Source organism: Coptis chinensis, chromosome 1, assembly GCF_015680905.1.
Source record: "Coptis chinensis isolate HL-2020 chromosome 1, ASM1568090v1, whole genome shotgun sequence".
NCBI classification, from domain to species: Eukaryota; Viridiplantae; Streptophyta; class Magnoliopsida; order Ranunculales; family Ranunculaceae; genus Coptis; species Coptis chinensis.
Window position 1 is genome coordinate 29,672,037 of NC_141456.1, and position 22,154 is coordinate 29,694,190.

Genomic DNA, 22,154 nt, shown 5'->3' on the forward strand with positions numbered 1-22,154 from the left:
GTTTATAGTTGAAGAATAAATAATATTATTATTAAAGAAAAAAAAAGTCAATGATTTGATTATTATTCTTTTGGTTGGGGGTAGTTTTAGAGTGAAATTTAGTTGGAGAGAAAAGGGGAATAAATGGGTGATCCAACAAGAAAAGACCCACTTCTTGAAAACATCGAACAAGAAGATATAAATACTAGTAGTAATAAGTCAAAACTTGAGGAAGATACTAGTATGGCACCACATTCTACTAGTCTTATTATTAGTACACCGATTCATAGGTCTAGTTCAAGACCACAGCTTGATTTAAGTGGTGCTGCAATTCAAGGCAATTTTGAAGAAAAAGATCCTACCATTTTGTTGCCTAATCAGTCTGATGATATTTCTCATCTTGCTCTAGACATTGGAGGTAATTTTTTTTTTTTTTTTTTTTTTTTTATTTATTGCTCCAAACTATGAATGAATGTAAACATAATGTGAGCTAGTTTTAATAACCACGGCCATTTCACACACGTAGTTAGTAGTAAGTAGCGTTAAATTAGTTGGCAAGGTCTGTGTTCGGCAAGTGGACAATAGGAAAGTCATATTTGAGAGGCGGGGGCCTTAAACTCCTTTCAAAACATTTCTACTCGTTTTGAGATAATTGTGAAGCATTTCTTCTTCCTTTATGCTTAAATGCATTTTCTTTTATTTTCTGCTTGGCAGGGTCTCTAATCAAGTTGGTGTATTTCTCGAGACATGAGGATCGATCTACTGCAGATAAGAGGAAGAAGTCTTTAAAAGAAAGATTGGGAGTTTTCAATGGTACTAGGAGGAGTTGCCCTATTCTAGGTGGAAGGCTCCATTTTGTCAAGTTTGAGACTAGGAAAATCAATGAATGCTTAGATTTTATTTACTCCAAGCAGTTGCACCGTGGTGCGTGTATTCTTAATCAACTTCATGGACTATTAAGCAGTACATCTGCAGTCCAATTTACTTCATCCTCATTTTCCTCTACTAATTTAGTGTAATTTATTATGAGTAGGTACGGATCCACGAGGTTGGAGCTCTGAAGCCCAAGTGAATGAAAATGCAATTATTAAGGTAAGTTCTTTGATAGGAATTACCTTAAAAGTGCTGACATGATACTTCTAATCTGCCTTTGGGTTGTAACATCGGGTTTTCGTTTATGAGTAGGCCACAGGAGGAGGAGCATACAAGTTTGCAGATATTTTTAAAGAGAGGCTTGGTGTTAGTATTGAAAAGGAAGAAGAAATGAATTCCTTAGTTTCTGGAGCAAATTTTTTGCTTAAGGTTGGATTCATATTGTCTTTCTATATGTTTTTCCAAATTTTTGTTTATAAATAAATATCACGTTAGTGCTGTCTAAAACACTTTTAAACTTGAATGGTTAGTTTTGCAATCTCTCTCTCTCTCTCTCTCTCTCTTGTTGTTGTTGTTGTTCCAGATGTTGACTTGAAAATATGAATGATATAAATTGTGTCCTTAGATAGATGCCTGTGACATTTTACATAGTTTTCTTTTTGAAAATATGGAACTCTACTTGCTTATATCACATTCACATTCATATTTATTTGATCACTTATTGATTTTGAGGTAGACTATCATTGATTGGTAAAACTAGCAAGGAACATTATATACAACCAAACTAAAATGCATGGATAGGATTGAGTTCATGTTGAGGACTTAAAAACATACTTAATATGCATGGGCTGAGTCCCTTCAAACTACACCATGCGTGATTGAACTGCGGTGATTTATCCTAGACATTAAAGTCCTGTCGTATGATTAGTTTTAATTCTTGAAAGACCAGCTTCTTATCCAGATTACCTGCCTTTGGAACCAATGTCGTTAAACAATAAATTTTGTCTATACCTATTCCGTACAAGATTACAAGGTACATTATTTTCTTAAGATACTTGTAAGCCATTTTCCACCAGTATGGAACCGAGAAGATGTTTAGTGATTGTAGGTGAGAAGACTAGAGCGTACTTTTGACAAGAGTGATTCTCCTTCTTTTAGGCTTTAGAAAGCAACTTCTTCTTCTCTAGAGCAAAATTTTCTAATCCTTATATCAAAGGAATCCAAATTGCTGGTGATTACATAAATAGAAGAAGCAATAAAATGTTTTGTAAAATGTCTGGCTTCTTTTTCTGAGCAGTAATTTATGTCGTTGTCATTACCATATAGGCTGAAAAAAATTTGTCTTAAAGGCTTACTTTTCTATTTATATATTATTTTTGTTTCCGTGATACTCATTACCTGCATTGAAGTTTTCTCTTCATTGTGGAGTAGGCGATCCGTCATGAAGCTTTCACACATATGGAGGGTCAGAAAAAATTTGTTCAGATTGATCAGAACGATTTGTTTCCTTATCTCCTTGTCAATATTGGCTCCGGTGTCAGTATAATCAAGGTACAATGCACATTGTTATCGTGGTTTGATCTATAATCCAAGAGACATGGTATACTTGTCAACCTTAAGCTGCTTTTTAGGTGGATGGAGATGGAAACTATGAGAGAATCAGCGGAACAAATGTTGGGGGTGGTACTTATTGGGGACTAGGGAGGCTTTTAACGAAATGCAAGAGGTACTTCTCTTATTGGTTCCTTTAAACTCTCAATTTATTTTTATTTATTTTTCAATTTTCTTCTTTAAATGCAGTTCTAGATTTATTTACTTTCTTTGATAAGTTAAAGAAGACTTTTCTCTAAGATCTTCACATCCGTTTCTTGTTCTAGCTTTGATGAATTGCTGGAGTTGAGTCAACGGGGAGACAATAGGGAAGTAGACATGCTTGTTGGAGACATCTATGGTGGCCTGGACTATTCCAAGGTATATGTACTATCTGTTTCCAATCCTAGTCTCACTTTATTGTTTTCTTAACTTCAAATGATATTTCTATATAGGTAAAATTGTAATTTTGACTTTAGTAACCCATTCTGTTGGAGTGCTACCTACTTCAGAGTCTTTGCTATGGGGGTAAAATATTGATGACTCTTTTGTTCAAGAGATGAAAAAAATATACCATACAGTGAAAAACTGAGAAAAAATTGAGTTGGGGTCAAAGTTAGATAAGAAACGCATTGAAAAATTGAACAACATAAACATCTTTTTTGTGAAAACTTGAGTGGGCATTGATATGCGTATGGTTCCTGTTCCAAGTTTGCGTTTTTTATCGGAGTTTCTTATAGTATGCAATTATTAGGAAATCAGGAACATTTAGAAGCCCAAGTGAACAAGGTTCCATCACCAAGCCCGAGACCGCGACACACTGTATGGGCTGAGAGGCTGGAGGGATGACCTTGGCCATCGAGACGTCAGAAATTCTAGTCCCAAGTTCTTTTTCCTCTATGGAAGGGAAACTGGTTTTGTTCTTCCATTGAAAGTGGAATTACTTGCACTATAAAGCAGTCTAAAAATGTGAGAACTCTTCAGTTCCAGCCTGTGTAGGTACAACACTTAGGTGCCACACTTTCAGTTTAAGCTCCTATTCCAGGAAAACTTGTTGAAAGACTGTTTGGAATGCTAAGATATTTAAATAAGACAGACATTTATCTGTTTGGTAATTCTGGGGTCATTTCATCTATGCTTATTTATCTTGTAACAAGTAAACTATTGGTTGGGTTCCAGATCAAAGTCAGAGGTTACCATTGACCCCTTTTCTTTTCCAAGGTGGGATGGGAATTTCAGGTATTATTGTTTTATTCTCTGCAATTTGCGCTCTAATTATTCAGATGGTAACAGATTGGTCTCTCAGCATCGACAATTGCTTCAAGTTTTGGAAAAGCAATCTCTGAAAATAAGGAGCTTGAAGATTACAGGCCTGAAGATATCTCTCTGTCCCTCTTGCGAATGATTTCGTACAATATTGGACAGGTGAGTTACAAAGAATGATTCTTCTTTTTTGGGTATTGATAAAACTTCCAGAGGGGATGTGATCTGGACAACACTACCAGATTACTTGTTGATAAATAAGAAAAATAGAAAATATATCTAAGTTAGTAATATCCCAAAAAACTGACGGGGGGGGGGGGGAGGTTATTGAGCCTTACAACTCAAAATGCATCGATCCTACAAATGGAACGTCAACATCCAAAATGTGTGCAAGTATGGGTCCTTTAGATTTTTTTGTTCTATGTTTTTTTTTCCTGTCTGTGTCTCTCTCCTTTTTTCACATTCAATATGTGTGTTTATATCATATTGTTTCTCCAAAAGTGTGTATATTAAGGCTGGCCACTTAACAAGACTTCCCATATAGAATAGTTTCTATGAAACTAAGTTCAAACTGAAACTTCTAAGTTTTCTAAGTACAAACTAAAGGATTTTCATATCTGTAACTCTTTCCTCTTTCATATTAGTAGGGTATTGGGTGTATGGGCGTCTTGGTGTATCAAGTCCTGGTCCTAGTATTACCTGCTGGCTAATTCTAGGTGTTGATGTAATTTCTCAGTTTGAAATAATAGGATACTAATGAAATAGTAATCATAGGTTGTGTGAAATAGCTTGCTGCGATCTTAAGACTTAAATAGCAATTCCGAATAATCCAATGTGGTTGACAAGGTTTTCAAATGTCAAAATCATTTTTAGAACATAGTTCAAGAACTCAAGTGAAGATAGAGGTTCTGGAAGAACATAGATTACCACTCCTCAATTTATTTCATTTTTTCAATTGGGAAGAGTTGGTAAAGGACTTAATTTAATACGAATAACAATCCCATGTATTATACTTATATCATCTTGCTATGAATTCCTTTTCCTGGATATGCTACGGTCTGTTCTAATAGAATATTGAAATTATGAGTGACTTCATGTGATAGATCGCCTACTTGAATGCGCTTAGATTTGGACTGAAGAGGATATTCTTTGGAGGATTTTTTATAAGGGGGCATGCTTATACCATGGACACCATCTCCTTTGCTGTTCATTTCTGGTAAGGATTTAGCTATTCACTTTTGTGCCTATTGTTCTGGCAACTAATGGTTATAAAATTGATGTCAACTGATGTGTATGCAATCTTTGAAATTTCTATTGTTTCTTGTAAGTAAATTAAATGATACTCGTGACCTCCCATTATAACCATATAAATACTAGATGTTGCATGGACAATTTTGTCTTATTATAGATGTATAGCACACTATAGATGTGTTAGTGGGAAATCTGAATATGTATATCTTTTCTCATCCATTTTTCATGTACTGGTGACGTATGCGCTGTGTTGCATGGGTACGGGACGGAGTGTCTGGTTTGGACACTGGTACGACGATTTGGACACGGCGAGATCTGAGAATTAGGGTCTGTTTTGCTTGTGTCCGTGTCCGTACCCGTGTCCGCAGGACACAGGACACGGGTACGCGATACAGAGGAAATTAGGGTGTACCCATGCAACAGAGCGTATGCGACTATGCAAGTTGTAATAAGACATGAGACGTTCACAAATTATTACTATTACAACCCCCCTCTGGTTTGTTATTGAGTATCATTGTTATTTATTTATTTAGTTTCTCTCATAATGTGAAACTCAACACCTTTTATGTTCAGGTCAAAAGGTGAGGCGAAAGCAATGTTTTTGCGGCATGAGGGATTTCTAGGGGCTTTGGGTGCTTTTATGAGCTATGAGAAGCATGGTCTTGATGACTTGATGGCCCATCATTTCGTGGAACGGTTCCCAATGGGTGCACCTTGCGTAGGAGGAAAAATTCATGGTCCACCACTAGGGGATTTGAGTGACAAGGCAAGTATTATAATTGACTTTGATTTAGACATACTTTGTAGTTTAAAAAATAGAGATAGAGTGCTCAGTTGCTCACATTGCCAAACTGATCTTGACAATCATTGGGATCATCCTCACTATAGATCAGGCAAGACTGAAATTGCAAAAGTAAACTGTTGGTTCAATATTTTGGTATATAGACTGGCTGAATTTGTCAATGATATTTCTCATGATGAGGGAAATTCCTAAATGAAATGCAAATGCATCTCCGGAACTCAGCTTCTTGTGGGTTCCATAGCACCATGTTTGAGCATATAACATCCAGTATAGAATAAGTATATTCTGGAGGAATGTTTCCTTTCTTGTCTCCTTTGCACTGTCTATTTGGAGTCTCTCCATGTGTGTATGGCTGTACTACGCCTATTAGAAGTGGTAGCGGGGTAGTGGTTTTCTAGTCGAACTTCCTACTTGATGAGGGTGGAGATTGGCTATTGTGCATCATCTTTTAGTTTTGAGGACAAGGCAATGTAATTGGGATGGTAATTTGACGCCATTCATATCATGTAGTCTTGGGTCTAGTGGGATTTTTGGAACAGTCATTGGATGATCTGATTGTTAATTGAACAGCGGTTCAATCCTCATAATGAGTCCGTTGCTCCAGTGAATATCTGTTTTTTGTAATTAATATGATTGACTAAAGAAGTACAGATAAAGCCCTTATAGTTACTGATGTTTAGATTGCCCTATGTTCTATATTTCTGTGTGTTGTGACTTGGTGTTTTACCTAAAACTAATAAATATTTTGTTTTTTCTGCCCTGTCAAGTTTGATTAAGGTCTAGTAATAATTTGTTTTTGTTTTTTATCTGTATGTGTGTGTTTGAAGGGTGGATTTTTTGTGCATATGATCTCTCCCTACCATCCACACAAAAAATCAGTTCATTCAAAACATTGTTTTAGTTTTGCAACACTGTTTTACAAGGTTAGACACACTCAAATGAGTCGATGTTTTTGTATATTGGGATGGGATCTATATAGAAAGGGTCCTTGAGTGAACCACCAAGATAAATTGAACACTGGTTTTTTTTGGATATGATCTCCCACGTGTATAAGTTATTGGATTAGCTTAACTTGGAAGCAGCCATTTTGTATATCAGTATCTGAATCTTGACCCAGATAACTTAATGTTACCAACTTTGGTAAATTGCATTCGGTCACGTTATAGACTCTCCTTTGAATGAAGACGTTAAAGTATATGATAGAATAACACATGCATATATGTTTAAACATTTAACACTTACCACTAAACTGATATTCTAAAGGAGTGTATCAAATCAAGAAGGTTGTAGGACTAGTTTGCATCATGTTTCAGAACATTCTCAATGCTCGGAGCACCTGTAATAAACTTTGTTGCATAAAAGCAGAAGCATATATATAGATGAATCAAGAACGCAGATCAATGAAATTGTTATGATGACAATATCTCAAAGTCATTATTTCCTCTCTTTTTTTTTTATTTAAATGCAGATATCATGGATGGAAAAGTTTGTGCAGAAAGGCACTGAGATTATTGCTCCTGTTCCAATGGCACCGCCAGGAACCACTGGTCTTGGCGGCTTTGAAAGGCCTTCATCCAAAGGGGAGACTCTACGTTCTGATGACGCTGCCTTAAATGTTGGAGTGCTTCATCTTGTGCCCACATTAGAAGTGTTTCCATTATTGGCAAATCCTAAGACGTAAGTGTTATTTATATATCATCTAGCTGAATCAACAAGAGGAAATGCCCATTCGTCGTTTTCTACGTGACTATGTCCTACAATGGCAGCTAGAACAATTCCTAGAGGAAAGTGTTATTGCCTTGTAATTTAGATATGTATAGGTTTGAGTGTTTGCCATCTCGATTTTCACATAAAAGAGGCATGGGCATAGTCATGTAGAATTTGTGGCAAAAATTGGTATTCCTTTGTTTATGGCTTTCCTTAGGGCATTACTGGTCTAGTTTCCATGCAAATACCTATTAAATGTAAATGATGAGTGGGCTAAGGGGTGCCAGCCTACTTTCCTGGTCTTAGTTTCCATGCAAATGCCTATGAAATTTAATATTCTATGGAAATCCTTCAATAGTGAAATTTCATGTTAACAACTGGGGAAATAATCTCTGCTGATTCAGATCATCCATCCCTTGTGGGCCTAGTTTGGTATTGATCTAGCTGAAACTTATATTGTTCAAGTTGAAAGTGTTCTGCGGCATGACAGGAGAAGTTAGTCATTAGAACGGTTATTGAATTTTTTGATTATATATGTTTTTTTTTATTTGAAAAAATTCACACAAGTCTAGGGGGATATTTCAAATAGTGACCGAAAAAACGGGCAAGAGCTTGTGGATCTAATGTAGTTTCATTTAATTTACAATTTCAGTATGCTTTCGTCATGTATCTGGTGCAAAAGTGATAAGTAAAAGCAGCAAAGGTCCTACTTTAATGAAAAGTCTGCTTTAGTGGGATGCTCCCTAAACGAAAAACCAAAACAAACCAAAATGGAAAAAATAAAAACAAAACAAAAATGAAAAAAATATTAATTATTAGCTGCAGAAAGCGATCATGAGGTTGTTTTCAAGCAATTCCAGAGGGAGCTCTGCTTTTCTTGCATATAATATTGTTATTCACTGTTTATCCGATACAATTTTTCTTTATGATATTGGTCCTATGTGTAGGCATGTAAATAATTTGCTCAATGTTATTTAGTGAATGAAACCTTGTACAAGTTTCTAATTAATTCAACTGAATAACAAGGAAACACGTAAAATGAAAAAAATAAAAGAAAGATGGTGGTGTGAAATGCATAAAGAAGTGCAAAACTTTTCCCATTTGGAGGTATGTGATGTACAAAGGAGAGATTTAGCATTTAATCATTTATACAGTTTTTTACCTCTTTATCATTGTCAAGTGCTTCTAATGCAGATTTAAACTGGCGGAAGCAACAGTTTAATAAAATCTACATTTTTAACAAATAAATCAAAACCCTCAGTAAAAACTCACTCTTTTATTTCTCTTAATAATTTCATAAACATCAACTAATTATTAACTATTTTTAAGTTGCGCAAGAAACCAACTTCATCGAGGAAACCGACTAAACCTAAAAATAGAAATTACTAAAACAATAGATGAACCGTCCCATGATGGACACACTAGCAGCATTTCTAAGCAGCATCCACCAGCATCTAGATGCACACGCATCTTAGGACCATGGAACACCTCTTATTTGGCATGGCTAGAACCATGTGCACTATGCTCTGCATCAATTTCTTTTTCTGATGCTGACCATCTTTTGTAGTTTTATTACTGTTGGTGAAAATTTTCTTCTATTACTTGGTAACATCAATTTGTGTTGGATATTGTCCCTGATTTGGTAACCTAATGTCTCCAGGTATGAACCTAACACTATTGATCTTTCAGATCATGGCGAACTTGAGTAAGCTTCTCATTTTTTTCATTTTTCTTCCTTCCATCCATTTTCAGCTTGACGTTGTTTATTGCCTTTTTCTCAGTATTTGGTTATCGTTGGTTAAAGTAATCTTCACTGTGTTTGTTATCTTTACTTTGTATGGGATGACAACTCTCTTGCTGTAGGTACTGGTTCACTGTGCTTTCGGAGCATTTGTCTGACCTTGTAGATAAGGTAAACATCCATCTCTTTGCAATGTTACCTTGTGTTGTTCGTATATCCTTTCTCTCTCTCTCTCTCTTTTTACTTTCCCTCACACTTACTAAAAGTTGACAGTGTAAAGTGAAAATGTAAACGCTATCAAGAGCCAAAAAACTTTAGCTCATATAGTGTTTATAAAAGAAAAATCTAGTCTAGTAAGCCTTCTTGACCGATGGCTTACTTTGCTTAATTTATAAAATTTTACTTTTACCAAACTAAAATGAAATTTGATTACATTTTTCTGAAAAAAACGAGAGATCTCATATACAGTTTCTGATAATATGAATTGAATTTGTTTACGTTAGGCAGTGGCAAGTGAAGGCGGGACTGATGATGCTAGAAGAAGGGGTGATGCATTTGCTCGTGCGTTTTCTGCTCACTTAGCAAGGTAAAGTATGTTGCTCAAAATATTATTTTTTTGCAGAGTATGGTACCAACCAGGTAATATACCATAGTGGTAAGGAGGAGAAACTTTGAAAATTGGAGTTGTATGAGTTTGTGTGAAAAAAAAGGTTATTCGTCGGCTAGATGACATAGTTTTAAACAAAGAAATACAAAATTATAAGAATAAGTCAGCAACACCAGCAGATATGCGAGAAATACATATCCGCTGGAAGGAGGTCTTTTTTTTTTCGCTCAATTTTGGTTTATAACATTGAGTTTGAAAACATGTTTCTCAAAAAAGAGATGACTTGGAAATGTGTCCAGACAGGCAACTTTAGTGACTTGCACTTCAAGCTTAATGTGCATGCTGAAGATTTCTCCATAGTGGCATGTCAATCTCAATGATATATAGGTTTGTCTTGTTCTTTGTGGAACTATTGGTTTGAAAGTCTCAGCTTATTCGGGTGGTCTTTACTTCTAATTTTTCTGCGTCTTTTAGTCTTTTAAAACAACATTCTACTTGATAGAAGTTATCAAAGAGCAGCCAAAATAATTTACACTGAGACTACAGTAATGCCTAGGCTTGACTTTGTCGTAATCCTAGTAATCTTATACAGTTCACTTACTCTTCTCAACTCTTGTGTGCAACCATGGGACGTATAGGTTAATGGAAGAGCCAGCTGCTTATGGAAAATTGGGATTGGCCAATCTCTTGGAGCTTAGGGAAGAGTGCTTGAGGGAGTTCCAGTTTTTAGATGCTTACAGAACCATAAAACAAAGGTTTTGCACCATACTGGTTTTCTTTTCCCTTCCCCCCTATATATCTGGAGGTTATGTTTTAGTATACTCTTATTTGCGTTACATCTTCACTACCACCTAAGCTTCAATTAATGACACATAAGTCAAGTTTCAATAAGTAGGACTCTAAAACATATGTATTGTATGGTACGCAGATATTGGACGCTTGCATGTCTTCCAGAGTTCTTAATTTATTTCTACTTTGCTTGTAATCAGAGAAAATGAAGCATCGCTTGCTGTTTTGCCTGATCTTCTTATGGAGCTTGATAGTATGAGTGAGGTATGTGAATATTGATTTTCTTTCTAATTCTCTTCTGCAATTATTCAATTGAATTGAGGTTGGCTCTCCTATTGGAGTTATGACCCCCTCTATGCACTAATCAGGTCATGCTTCCAATCACTCCATTGCATTTTGAAAAAAGAAATAAAATAATAAGTAGATAGAAGTTGATCGAGTAAGAGGAAAGTTGAAATCCAAGTAAGGGTACACTGTATTGATACTGTTATCAAAGTAAAAGAGGCAAACAGAAAGAAGTGTGATTAGAAATTTAACTTTGCAGTGATCTTATAGACCAAGTCATAATATCAAAGTTCTCACATCATAAAAACGATGAAACGAAAGTGTGGTTCACCAAGCGAGTTGCAGTCAAGTTGTAGTGCAATTAATTTTCCCACTAGGGGTATGGAAAGCTGTAAAACACCTATGCTTACCACTACTCCACTAGGGCTATGGTAATTGTAAAAAGGGACTTAAACGAGGGTGAAAGCGGAGGTTCAAAGCTACTTTGAGGGCCCAATAAGTATCGGTGGTCCCAACTCCCCAGGTCTTGCACTCTTACCGAAGTTTAGCCTTGTATGCTTTGGAGTGATTCAGGATGCTTGGGCACTTAGGCTTGACTGGACTAGAGTTTAAGGAACTCCAACCAATTTTTACTATATTTTGCATGAATCCTTTTCATCAGCACATCCTTTTCAACTGGATTTCTGTTCAGGGAATAGGGGAAAAGGAAGTAAGCTTTTGAGAAATTATTGAAGACAAATTCATAATGGAAATCCTGTGTTGCATGGGTACGGGACGGAGTGTCTGGTTTGGACACGGGTACGACGATTTGGACACGGCGAGATCTGAGAATTAGGGTCTGTTTTGCTTGTGTCCGAGTGTCCGTGTCCGTGTCCGTACCAGTGTCCGCAGGACATGGGTACGCGATACAGAGGAAATTAGGGCGTACCCATGCAACAGAGTGGAAATCATTTCTTAATCTAGAAAATTTTGATTTATATGTCCAGTGGTAAAGTTTAATTCTTGGCAAGGATGTAGCCTAATGGAGAATCAAAATAAGGATTTGCTGATGATTAGTAACAATGTATAAAGTAAGGTTAAAGAAATGAAATGTGTGTTTGGTTCACATAGCAAGTCGACCAGCTAGAATATATTTTTTTCATCTGAACGAGTATTTACTTGTATCCAGATCATCAATCCATGGCGTAATACTGATTACTGACAGAATGCTCCCAATTATGTTATACTTTTTCTCAGTTTTGATAGGGAACTCCAAGTTGTTTCTTTTAAGTCCTGATTAGCATGTGAGATATTAATATATTGTCCTACTTCCTTGTCAAAATATCAGTTTGCATACATGTTTTAAATATCAAATAAATGGAATCTTCAAACAAATTTTTAAAAAAAAAATGCATATACACCCCAAATTAGAGTAGTACCTCTATTCATATATGTATCTATTCAATTGATAAGGTGTTTCACTAGCGTTTTCGTAGATTACTAGTGGTTTCTCATGAGATATTTAGAATCATTTAGAAGTTATGGATTCCTCTATAAAAACTCGTGAATGGAATCTTGAGTAAAATTGTATGGTTTTTAGTGGAGAGGCAGTTTGGAGAGGAAAGAGAAAAAGAGGATGCAGTCTTAATAGTTTCGGCCTTGTATCACTTCAATATATATATGAACAACAAGAGTTTACAATAATAGAAACTTCATAAAGTATTCGGGTCGGGGGCGCTGGGTTTTGGTTGGGCCTGTAGGTTATAAGATCTCCATATCATACTACCACCAAGTCTCTAATTCTAGTAACAATCTGAATTTTCTCTATATTGTAGGAGTCGAGATTACTTGCTTTAATCGAAGGTGTTCTTGCTGCAAATATCTTCGACTGGGGATCTCGTGCTTGTGTGGAGCTTTATCACAAAGGGACAATCATTGAAATATATCGTATGAGTCGTACGAAGATGCGACGACCTTGGCGTGTAAGTAATACATATAAGTTAATGTTCATTTAAATAAAAGAAAATGTTGTGATCCATTTATGTGTAATCAAAATACTAAATGATTTTGAGAGATGTTGCTTTCTGTGCGTTCAGGTGGATGATTTTGATGTTTTCAAGAAGAGGATGATAGGTTCAGGGGACGGTAAGCCTGTTCCACATAAAAGAGCCTTACTCTTTGTTGATAATTCAGGTGCTGATGTTGTTCTTGGGATGCTTCCATTGGCACGAGAACTCTTACGACGTGGGACTGAGGTGAGATTTGAACGCAGAAACAACTCTAAATCACTTTGTTTTGGAAAACTTGTCTGATTAATCATTAATGAATATTAGTATAAGTATATGATAGGCATTAGAAATGATCAGATTTAGGTTTCTTAGAGTTCCTTTTGGCCACCTTGCTTCATTATCAACCGTTTTGGGCAAACCTACTTCACTCCCATTTCTTTTCTGAAAAACCCCACTCGATGGCTCATGTACAAAGTACCTCTCCGGCTCTCCTTATGATGACTCAAAATTCATTTTGCATGGCAAACCCAAAATAAACCACCAGAACCACTCGTACACACTCCACACTTGTTATGCCTTTTACATGCCCTTGACACGCTCATTACATCCCACAACCAAACTTATTGACCCACCCGACACTCATAACATCCCCTAAAACCACCCAAAGAAAACGTTTTCACCTCTTTCTCTCCCTATTTCTTACTTTTTTGTACTATAATCAACAGCTTTACACATACAATAACATGCATGTTTCACGTCGTATCAAACAATTTCTATGCAAATTTTGTTATCCATAGTAAAAATCGATATGCAAATTTAACTTTGCATAAAAATTCACTGTGCAAATTAAATTTAGTATAGTTTGCGAGTTTCAGTTCTCTCAAATTTTTAATCATGAAATCAATGGCGTTGCTACGTGTCAGCATAAGTTTTAAAGTTGTACATACTCATTTAAAAGTTCCAAACCCTTTCGGTCCAGAGAAGAGTTTTCTAATGGCCTCATGAGTTTTTGAGCTTAGACTACAGATGATAAAAAAGAGGGGGGAAATTCGTATATGTTAACTTAAGTTGGTTTTCTTGTGAAGGAATTGGAGTGAGGTTTATCAGCCGATTTTCTTACTTTACTGTCACACATGTTAAGATTTTTTCTCATACAATACTTATACTTTCGAATGTGTATATATCATATGGATGCAATTGAACGCTTTATTTTGTACCATTTTTCTTCTTTTGGTTCAATCCGTTAACAGAAAAGGTTACAAAACATAACTTTGTTTTGTACAGGTTGTCCTGGTAGCTAACTCCCTCCCTGCTTTGAATGATGTAACCGCGATAGAACTTCCAGAAATTGTTGCTGAGGCTGCAAAGGTTGGTGTTAGAATGTGATTACTCTTAAGTTTGAGAAATATAATAAAATAACTTCAAATTTAATAAATTGTATGCTTACGACCTCGGTTTTACTCTTTTTTCTTAAAATCTTAAAAGTCCTATTGTAAGAGAATTTCATATTCTTTATCAAATGACATTAATTGGAAATTGTTAACAAAAAAGCCATATCTTAATCGACAGCATTGTGATGTACTTCGAAAAGCTGCTGAAGCAGGAGGCTTACTTATGGATGCAATGTTAAATATTCAAGATGCTTCAAGAATTAATTCATCTTCAGTACCTTTAATGGTTGTTGAGAATGGATGTGGAAGCCCATGCATAGACTTCCGACAAGTCAGTTCAGAGCTTGCTGCTGCCGCAAAAGACGCAGATTTGGTATGATCTCTTAATGTGCTTAAATCCTAGAAAAGCTTATCTTAACTTCCATCCCAAGGCAGTAACGGTATCCAATAAATATCATATTATCTATTTAAACAACCTTTGGAAATCTATGGATATGATAATTCACTGGTGATTTTATTTCAACAAAATTAAAATAAACATAAGAGTAGAATATGAACTTATTTTACTTATTCCTTGCCTTGCAGATAATCTTGGAAGGAATGGGGCGTGCTCTGCATACAAACTTCAATGCTCGTTTTAGGTGTGACACATTGAAGGTAATATTTACTATCCAGAAGTGTTTGCATACAAACTTCAATGCTCGTCTCTATACCTATTGACCAAATTTTTGGTATTAAGACCTACTAGGTGTGACTTGTGGCAATTTCCTTTTGCAAACACCAACTCTGAACCTGATTAGATTGTCCAACTCATCATAATACCTTTAAGACCTATACACGTACTTAATATGGTTTTTGTTCCATCATATTGCCCTGCTACATTATCAAAAAGAAAAATGTTGTGTTCTAACAGTCTTACTGAACAAAGGGATCCATCGTGAAACAGAAAAAGTCTTCAAAACCATATTCTTTGGCTGTGGGAGGCTGCTGGACATACCCAATCTAACTCTTGCTTATCGTGGCATTAAATTTGTTGGATTGGGGAATTTTTTTATTAACCCTTAATCCACCGTTTCAAAACAAGTGGTTGTTGGACGAAACCAACTCTTATTATACTTGTATTACCTTGCAGCTCGCAATGGTGAAAAATCAAAGATTGGCAGAAAAACTTGTCAATGGAAACATATACGACTGTGTTTGCAGATATGAACCAGCACATTGAGTGCTTCCGTTGTGAAATTTTAGCCTACATAATTAGAAATCTGAAAGAGTTGTAACTGTCCAAAATCTTAACCTTGACTAGCCAGTTGTTTCTCATCTTTCTTGATATATCCAAGGGTCAGTGGTGTGACCACTGCCCAGTTTACTAGGGCTCAACCAGTAGAGAATGACAATTGTGTAAATTAAATACTTAGACATGAAGTGATGATGATCATGGTTGATGTTTTTTTTTTCGATAAACGATCATGGTGGATGTTGATATTTTTATTCTAGCTCTACTTTTACTTGAGCCATCCTGCTTATTGCAACAATACCTTATGCTGTGAAAGGTTTCATTTAACCATACTTAAAGCGGGGGCGCATGTTATGGTGGAAGATAGCAAACGTAAGAACAAGAAATGATTAATTTGATGTTTTAACAAAAAAAATATTTGGATGTTTCTGCGTTTTAAGATTAAGCCTTCCTTTACCAAAAAAAGATTAAGCCTTCCTGAGCGTACCATTCCATATAGTCTCAAGATGTGACTTTAAAGAAGATGAGGGTTTATTGGGTATATGGTGTAGAGTGACAGTGCAAATGTGCAATTTTACTCTAAGCTTTGGCACTGCGAACCAATCAGCGTTTATCAAATTGTCAATCATCAGGTATGTCGATTAAATCGCATTAAAAACATGAACAAATTGAACGTTCACATGCTGCAAATGTGCAAAGCCAAAAGATTTTTTTAGTGAAGAGAACTACAAGCGAACTCATAGCATCACCAATTAGATTCACTGCCAAGTTGGACTCAGGAACCGTGATCTTGCCTTAAATATTTCTTCCAAACAGCCTTCAACTCCGTATATGCTCAAAGAAACCATGAAACTCTGCTTCGAGACAATGATGCAGAGTTCAACACGATACAAAGTACAACGATTCGCATCAGGGAAAACATCATATCGGCATATCTTTAGGAAAATGTCGATCATATATAGGTGTTACTCCCACCAATGCATCCCTACACCATCCCTACACCTGTGGAAAATAAGGACAGAAGGTCAGGATTTAGGGCTCGTATCTGTAGGCATTTTCGTGTTGCATCTCTCTTCATTTTCTAAGTATCACATTCTCAGTTGTGAACTTGTCATGATGTTGGATTGCCCAACCGAAAGTATTCCCTTTTCTTCCGTTTGTATACTAGTCGTAACCAGGTACCAACTAAAGCTTCGTTACTACTTTTTCCCAAGTGTAACTTGCTACGACTTACATGCAAGAAAATACAAGAAGACAAAAAAAATACAATTTGCGCCACACCACTACAACATAGATTTTACATTTTAAGTTTATGTACTTGTATTCCTTAACAACGTGATCATGGATCATTTCATTCCCCCTCGGTTCTTTTACGATTTTTGTGGCATCTCATGTTTCTCCTGCGCCGTTTCCATCTTTCTTTTATGTCAGTTTCATGGACTATGTCTTTGTTAGTTGCACGCAGCAATTGTCTCGTGTCTTGATGAGAAGTTACACCACCAAAATCTCCCCTTATTCTGGCAGCCTCAGCCAGCAGGTCATTTATCAGCATTTCAGTAGTCCTCACAGTAATTCCCCTCAAATACCAGGAAATGGGTGGAGGAGGAACAATATCTGGTTGAATTAGCTGCTGCAAAGTTACTATCGAAGCAACCCTTCCTTTGCCTTCAGTACATCGATCATAGTCGGCCCACGTTTTTGGCTTGAAAGGGAAGCAAATCTGTTCATCCACAAATAAAGGTTGCAGTCTCCATGAACCCTCAAACCTTTTCATAAATCCCGATTTCACTTGTTTGAACTTCATCTGATGACAGATACAAACAAATAAGAATTTGAGCACACACATTACAGGCATACATACTTCATCAGTATTTTCTTCATATGTCTAAGGTTAGCATGTTGGTGACAGGGCTATAGGTGGCGGCACTTGGTCAAATAACTATTTTTCAGAAGGGGGCAAAAAATCCATTGCCACTATAATTACGTAAGGTAGTAAAATTTAACTTACGGAATAGTCTTCTCTGTTCTGATCCACTATAACATGGACTGATATGGTGCCTGACCACCAAAGAAACCTCCACAAAGCTGCTTGCTCCACCTCAACCACCTGCCTTGGACCCTCATCAACCAATATTCTCCTGGATATTACTTCCTGATAAAGTGATCATTGGATCATAAGTGTGATTTTATTGATTGGAACTTTGATTTTTTCTTTAATTTAATAATTAATTGGAGTGTTATCTGCAGACACCAGTGAGAGGAGAATGAGGCTGGAACGGTGATGGGTTAAACAATCTTTGCTAATAAGCCTAATAGGCACGAAGAATTTTGGTGGTGGGGGTGTTAACAACCTAAGTTTAAAGGAGAACTCAATTAAATGGTAGATGCCAAGAATAAGAAAATGAGGATGCTGGCGATGATGAATTATGAATATTGGAGGTGGTGGGTAGATGTTAACACACTTTATCATCTTTCTAAATGTTTCAACTCCTCCATTTCAACCTCCTAGTTTCTGGTGCTCATATTCTAGACTAACATTTTCCAAATTCCAGAACATTTGAAACGCAATATCAAAGGAAGATTTGAGACCATGGAGGAGTACATTTGAGAATGCTTCAAGAACAAAACCGATCCTAGTTTCACATCTTCAAAATCAAAGTAACCAATAGGGAAAAAGAAAATTTACCTTAATATTCTTAAAGACCCTTTTATTGTCAGGGTCAATAACAATGTCAAATACTGCATCAGGGGGCAAACCAATTTTGACTTTCACATTAAGGTTGCATAAAGAACCTTCTGGTATGCTGACCTGCCAAATTATCACGTTAAAACCTCTGTTCTCATTTTAATCACCAACCAAACCAAAGCAGAAATTAAGATGAAGACTTGTCCTATACCTTTACTACCGGGGATTGATCGACCCAGGAAGGATTTTCTTTCCAAGCCTTCATTTGTTTGTCCAAGTTGGCCCCTTTCTCCATTAGTAACGCAGAGTTTTTTCCCTCTGCATCTTTCGCTGACTTGTTGAAATGTGACTAATAAACACAGCAAAATAAAGCTAAACATTGGATCAAATTATTCAAGACCCACCCCAGGGAGAAAAGAAAATTAAAAAAACAACCTTTAAACTGCTTTCAAGTCTTTGAGGAATCTGAACTAAAAATGTTGGCAATGCCGCCAGATCAAATGCCTTTGGATGTTCGTTTCTCCTATTATTTTCATCAATACTTAAACTTGATCTACTTGCTTGCACATCGCCCATCAAGTAGAATTCCAGGTGAGAGAATATTCCTCTATTCACTTGACTTTCTTGCCAAACTGCACGTGTATCTTATCTCAACCAAAAAAGTCTCCCGAAATACTTCGATATATTTTGATACTTTGTATATATGTATAAATAATAGTTCAAGTTTCTTATTAGTAGGAGAAGGAGAAGATGGTGCGTGGAGGTAGTTTGCTAGAAAGAGTTATGTGGTTGATAAATTAGTTGTGGACACTCTCGCTATTAGGTAACTACTAGTTTCTCATTTTTTCATTCATTTTTCATTCATTTTAAGAGCATTCCCAATGCAAGTGAAAATAATCTTCTTCTATCACCGCCATGTAGGATTCACCAACTTTTCACCGTTTTGGTGAAAAACAAAGTAAAGATTTGCAATGCAAAGGTAAAAAAAAATTCTCAGACGGGATGTTGGATTCCGTCTGGAGGCTTTTTGATCGAGACAGAATGTAACATCCCGTCTGGTATTTTATCTAAAGTTTTAAAAAAAAAAAAAAAAAAATTGAAAAAACACCCGAGACGGAATCCAACATCCCGACCGAAGTTAACAAGTCAGCTACTATCTCGGTGAAAGGTTTCACCTTGAAATCAACTGGGAAAAAAAGTCACCAGCTTTTCACCTCTACATTGCACACACCCATATTCCCCAAAAACTGGTGACTTTTTTCACAAACCCCTCATAATCCCCTGCATTGTGAATGCTCTAAAGCTTCCTTTATTAACTCCATTCTCTCAGTCATGCTTTCCAGAGATTTGCTGTCATAACAAATAAAGGATTAGAGAATGTATCTAAGAGACTAGGGGATGTTTCACAATTAGGTATGTCCATCATCATTTCAACCTTTATTACAATCAATATTAATTTGTTCATGTGCTTTTGTTTCTTTGCAGCTGAACAAAAAAAGCATGAAGTTGCTGGACTTTTGGAATATGTGACTAAGACTTTTCATGTAATTTCTTTACCGTTTACCGTGATTCTGATCACGTATGTTGTTCATAAGGCTAAGTTCAATGGTTTGGTGCAGCAAAACACCAAACCACAATAGCACAATGGATATCGTTAGTGGGATAGCGAAATCAAACCCAATGGTTTGGTTTTTCACCCGCCAGTGATACTAGCGTGTAGCAATAATATCCACTTTTGTTATCCGCCATCATTAGTGGCGGGCAAGAAAAAAAATTATACGCCACTCCCACAAACGTGTAGGTATTTATCTCCCCATTTTACCCTTTAAAAAAAACACCCAGAACACCAAAAAATCATTCTCACTCTCACTCTCACTCTCACTATTCAACACCACCGCGCCAGAAAAATAGAAGTCCATAAATTGGCGCTAAATTTTGGATTTTTCATTGCTACTTCCCACAAAAATGGCTGGAAAGAAAGAGGGAGGCTGATATTCACCTTTTTGCTATATTAGAGATTTGAATCTCTTATTTGGCCAAAGTGCAAATTCAAAGATATTTTTCCTTACTCACGATCTTTGTGTTCATATTGTTTAGAGTAGGGATTCGAACCAACCTAAATTCTATGACCACTTACAACTTGGTTTTACTTTTTTAGAAAACTAGTTAGTAAGTTTAGCTATGATTGTATAAATACTAAATATTTGGTTTCTTTACTACACAAAAATTTTAAATATTAAGTTACGTAAACATGCAACTAAGACAAGATAAAATTTTAATAAAACAAAAGTGGAAAGTTAATTCTCCTCATGTGAAGATAACTTTGTTATTTGATTTTAGTAAGTGCATCTAATCTTCCTAGAGATCTTAGACAAGTCCTAATAAAAGAAAATTTGATCCCTAACATATATGACTCATCTCTAAACTCATACATGCTAGTATGTAGAACCAAAGCAATGACTTATCTCTAAGCTCATCACTTTGATCCCTAACTAGACACTACACCAACTATCATTTTGGAATAGGATGTAGGTCTAGTTGTTCTTCCTAAACAACTTACTAAACCAAATAACAAAGATTTTCCCTCATAAGAATATTATTAACTCCCCATAAAGGGGAGGTTTAGCTCATGGTCCTTGGGCTAAAAGATGACTAATGTAGAATGTAAAAAGAGAGAGAGAGATCAAAAAGAAAACTAACTATAAAAACTCACTTGCATTGAGATTTTATTTCCACTAGAAGAAAACAAAGTTTCCTCCATTAAAACTATTACAAGTTTTTTTTTTCAAAACCAAAAACTAAATAAAAACTAAGGCTAAGGAACTAAAATAATACATGGTAAAGGAAAATAAGTCAAAGGAGTAAATGGATTGTCCCCCTGTTTTGTTTTTTTTTCTCCATTTTGAGAGAAATCTCATTTTTTCTCCACGTGAAACACCAAACCACATTTACTTCATTTTTACCCACCACATTAAAACAAAGTGACACCTTGCCTTTTGTTCACTATTAACACCTAATCTAATTAATTACATGCAAGGTGTCAACTTTGCACCAATAATTTGGCATTTTTGTCTTGACATGCTCCATGATTGATGACTCATCAAATCTTGCGGGCCCGCATAGTGGGTCCAGGTGCAGTCCAGTGGCGGTCCGATCTTTTGGCAATTTTACAACTTTCCGCCTATGCGTAGAGTTCATTGCTCGATTGTCCGAAAGCAGACTCACTTCGTGATTCGAGTCCCTGGTTCAAGTTCAAGAGGTAGGAGCTTGAAGTTTGATGCTTCGTGTCTTGGATTTGTTGGGCTTTTACATGATTTTATGATTTGGAAGAATTCATATATACGTCGTTCCCCGTGCTTTATCGCAGGTTTAACCAATATTTTAATGTTTATTACGAATACCTGCAAAAGTACGAAAATATATTTATTTCATGATTATTAAACACATAATTAACCAAATTTATATGTCTCAATGGGGTTTCATATTACAATTTTGGGTGCTTATCAAAGGCAAAAAAACTGCAGCAGGTAATTCTACAAGCTTGTTTATAGTACTCTTGTACTTTACACAGTTGTAAATGTGAATCAAGAAATCCCTTTGTTTTGATTTATAGTTGTTTTCATGATTGGACGCCAATTGTTTGTTCAATTTCCTTCAAAGCATGTTTTTTTTTTAACCTGACGAAAATTGTGGGAGTTTTCGTCGTCGGAGTTCTTGGATGAGGATAGCGAGCAGATCGCAACACTTCTTAGAGATCTTCATGTTCAACATATGTTCTAATTAGGATGCATTGCCACTCTATGTGATTATTTCTTGTATTTAAATTGCAAAGTTTTATGTACTTGACAGTGAAATATTTTTTGTTAATTCTAATTGTAGTTCTCAGTTATATTTGGAATTTGAGTTGCTGAAGTTCCATGGTTTATTCAATCATTTCTCATGGAGTACTATGCATTGGTTTTCTTAAA

At 36.0% G+C, this 22,154-nt stretch overlaps 2 protein-coding genes and 1 long non-coding RNA gene across 5 annotated transcripts; 2 read left to right on the top strand and 1 right to left on the bottom strand.

The window, feature by feature from the left end:
* The first annotated feature begins 54 nt into the window (after nt 1-54).
* On the top strand, nt 55-15,754 carry PANK2 (pantothenate kinase 2). 2 transcript variants are annotated; one of them, XM_086598284.1, is made up of 22 exons: nt 55-397; nt 694-903; nt 1,013-1,071; nt 1,165-1,281; nt 2,284-2,403; nt 2,484-2,578; nt 2,730-2,823; nt 3,736-3,867; nt 4,809-4,921; nt 5,530-5,722; nt 7,227-7,435; nt 9,126-9,170; nt 9,329-9,377; nt 9,710-9,792; nt 10,452-10,568; nt 10,803-10,866; nt 12,702-12,848; nt 12,963-13,121; nt 14,160-14,243; nt 14,445-14,639; nt 14,852-14,923; nt 15,399-15,754. In XM_086598284.1, exons 1-22 carry the CDS (start codon nt 124-126, stop codon nt 15,486-15,488), a joined length of 2,721 nt encoding a protein of 906 aa, XP_086454410.1. In that variant the 5' UTR covers nt 55-123; the 3' UTR covers nt 15,489-15,754. The 2 variants fall into 2 exon arrangements, with proteins under 2 accessions (XP_086454410.1, XP_086454414.1); XM_086598288.1 differs by lacking the exon at nt 15,399-15,754 and adding an exon at nt 15,213-15,294 and having other exon boundaries at nt 63-397; nt 694-905; nt 1,012-1,071.
* A 923-nt stretch (nt 15,755-16,677) lies between these two features.
* On the bottom strand, nt 16,678-19,066 carry LOC147523366 (OBP32pep, putative (DUF220)). The gene is made up of 5 exons (XM_086598303.1): nt 18,622-19,066; nt 18,398-18,535; nt 18,187-18,309; nt 17,509-17,652; nt 16,678-17,304 (listed from the first exon to the last, which is right to left on the bottom strand). Exons 1-5 carry the CDS (start codon nt 18,760-18,762, stop codon nt 16,852-16,854), a joined length of 999 nt encoding a protein of 332 aa, XP_086454429.1. The 5' UTR covers nt 18,763-19,066; the 3' UTR covers nt 16,678-16,851.
* On the top strand, nt 18,916-19,823 carry LOC147523367 (uncharacterized). 2 transcript variants are annotated; one of them, XR_015216025.1, is made up of 3 exons: nt 18,916-19,009; nt 19,530-19,599; nt 19,672-19,823. It is a non-coding gene; the product is annotated as an uncharacterized LOC147523367 (long non-coding RNA). The 2 variants fall into 2 exon arrangements; XR_015216024.1 differs by having other exon boundaries at nt 18,923-19,009; nt 19,517-19,599.
* Nucleotides 19,824-22,154: the final 2,331 nt, after the last annotated feature.

Excerpts from the sequence above, each read along its gene's own strand:
- LOC147523366 (XM_086598303.1), bottom strand. The coding sequence starts at position 18,762 with ATGGGCGATGTGCAAGCAAGTAGATCAAGTTTAAGTATTGATGAAAAT. Across the intron at positions 18,310-18,397 it reads ATCAATCCCCGGTAGTAAAG|GTCAGCATACCAGAAGGTTC; the intron begins GTATAGGACAAG and ends ATAATTTGGCAG. Across the intron at positions 17,653-18,186 it reads GGGTCTTTAAGAATATTAAG|GAAGTAATATCCAGGAGAAT; the intron begins GTAAATTTTCTT and ends TCACTTTATCAG.
- PANK2 (XM_086598284.1), top strand. The coding sequence starts at position 124 with ATGGGTGATCCAACAAGAAAAGACCCACTTCTTGAAAACATCGAACAA. Across the intron at positions 1,072-1,164 it reads ATGAAAATGCAATTATTAAG|GCCACAGGAGGAGGAGCATA; the intron begins GTAAGTTCTTTG and ends GTTTATGAGTAG. Across the intron at positions 7,436-9,125 it reads TTATTGGCAAATCCTAAGAC|GTATGAACCTAACACTATTG; the intron begins GTAAGTGTTATT and ends TAATGTCTCCAG.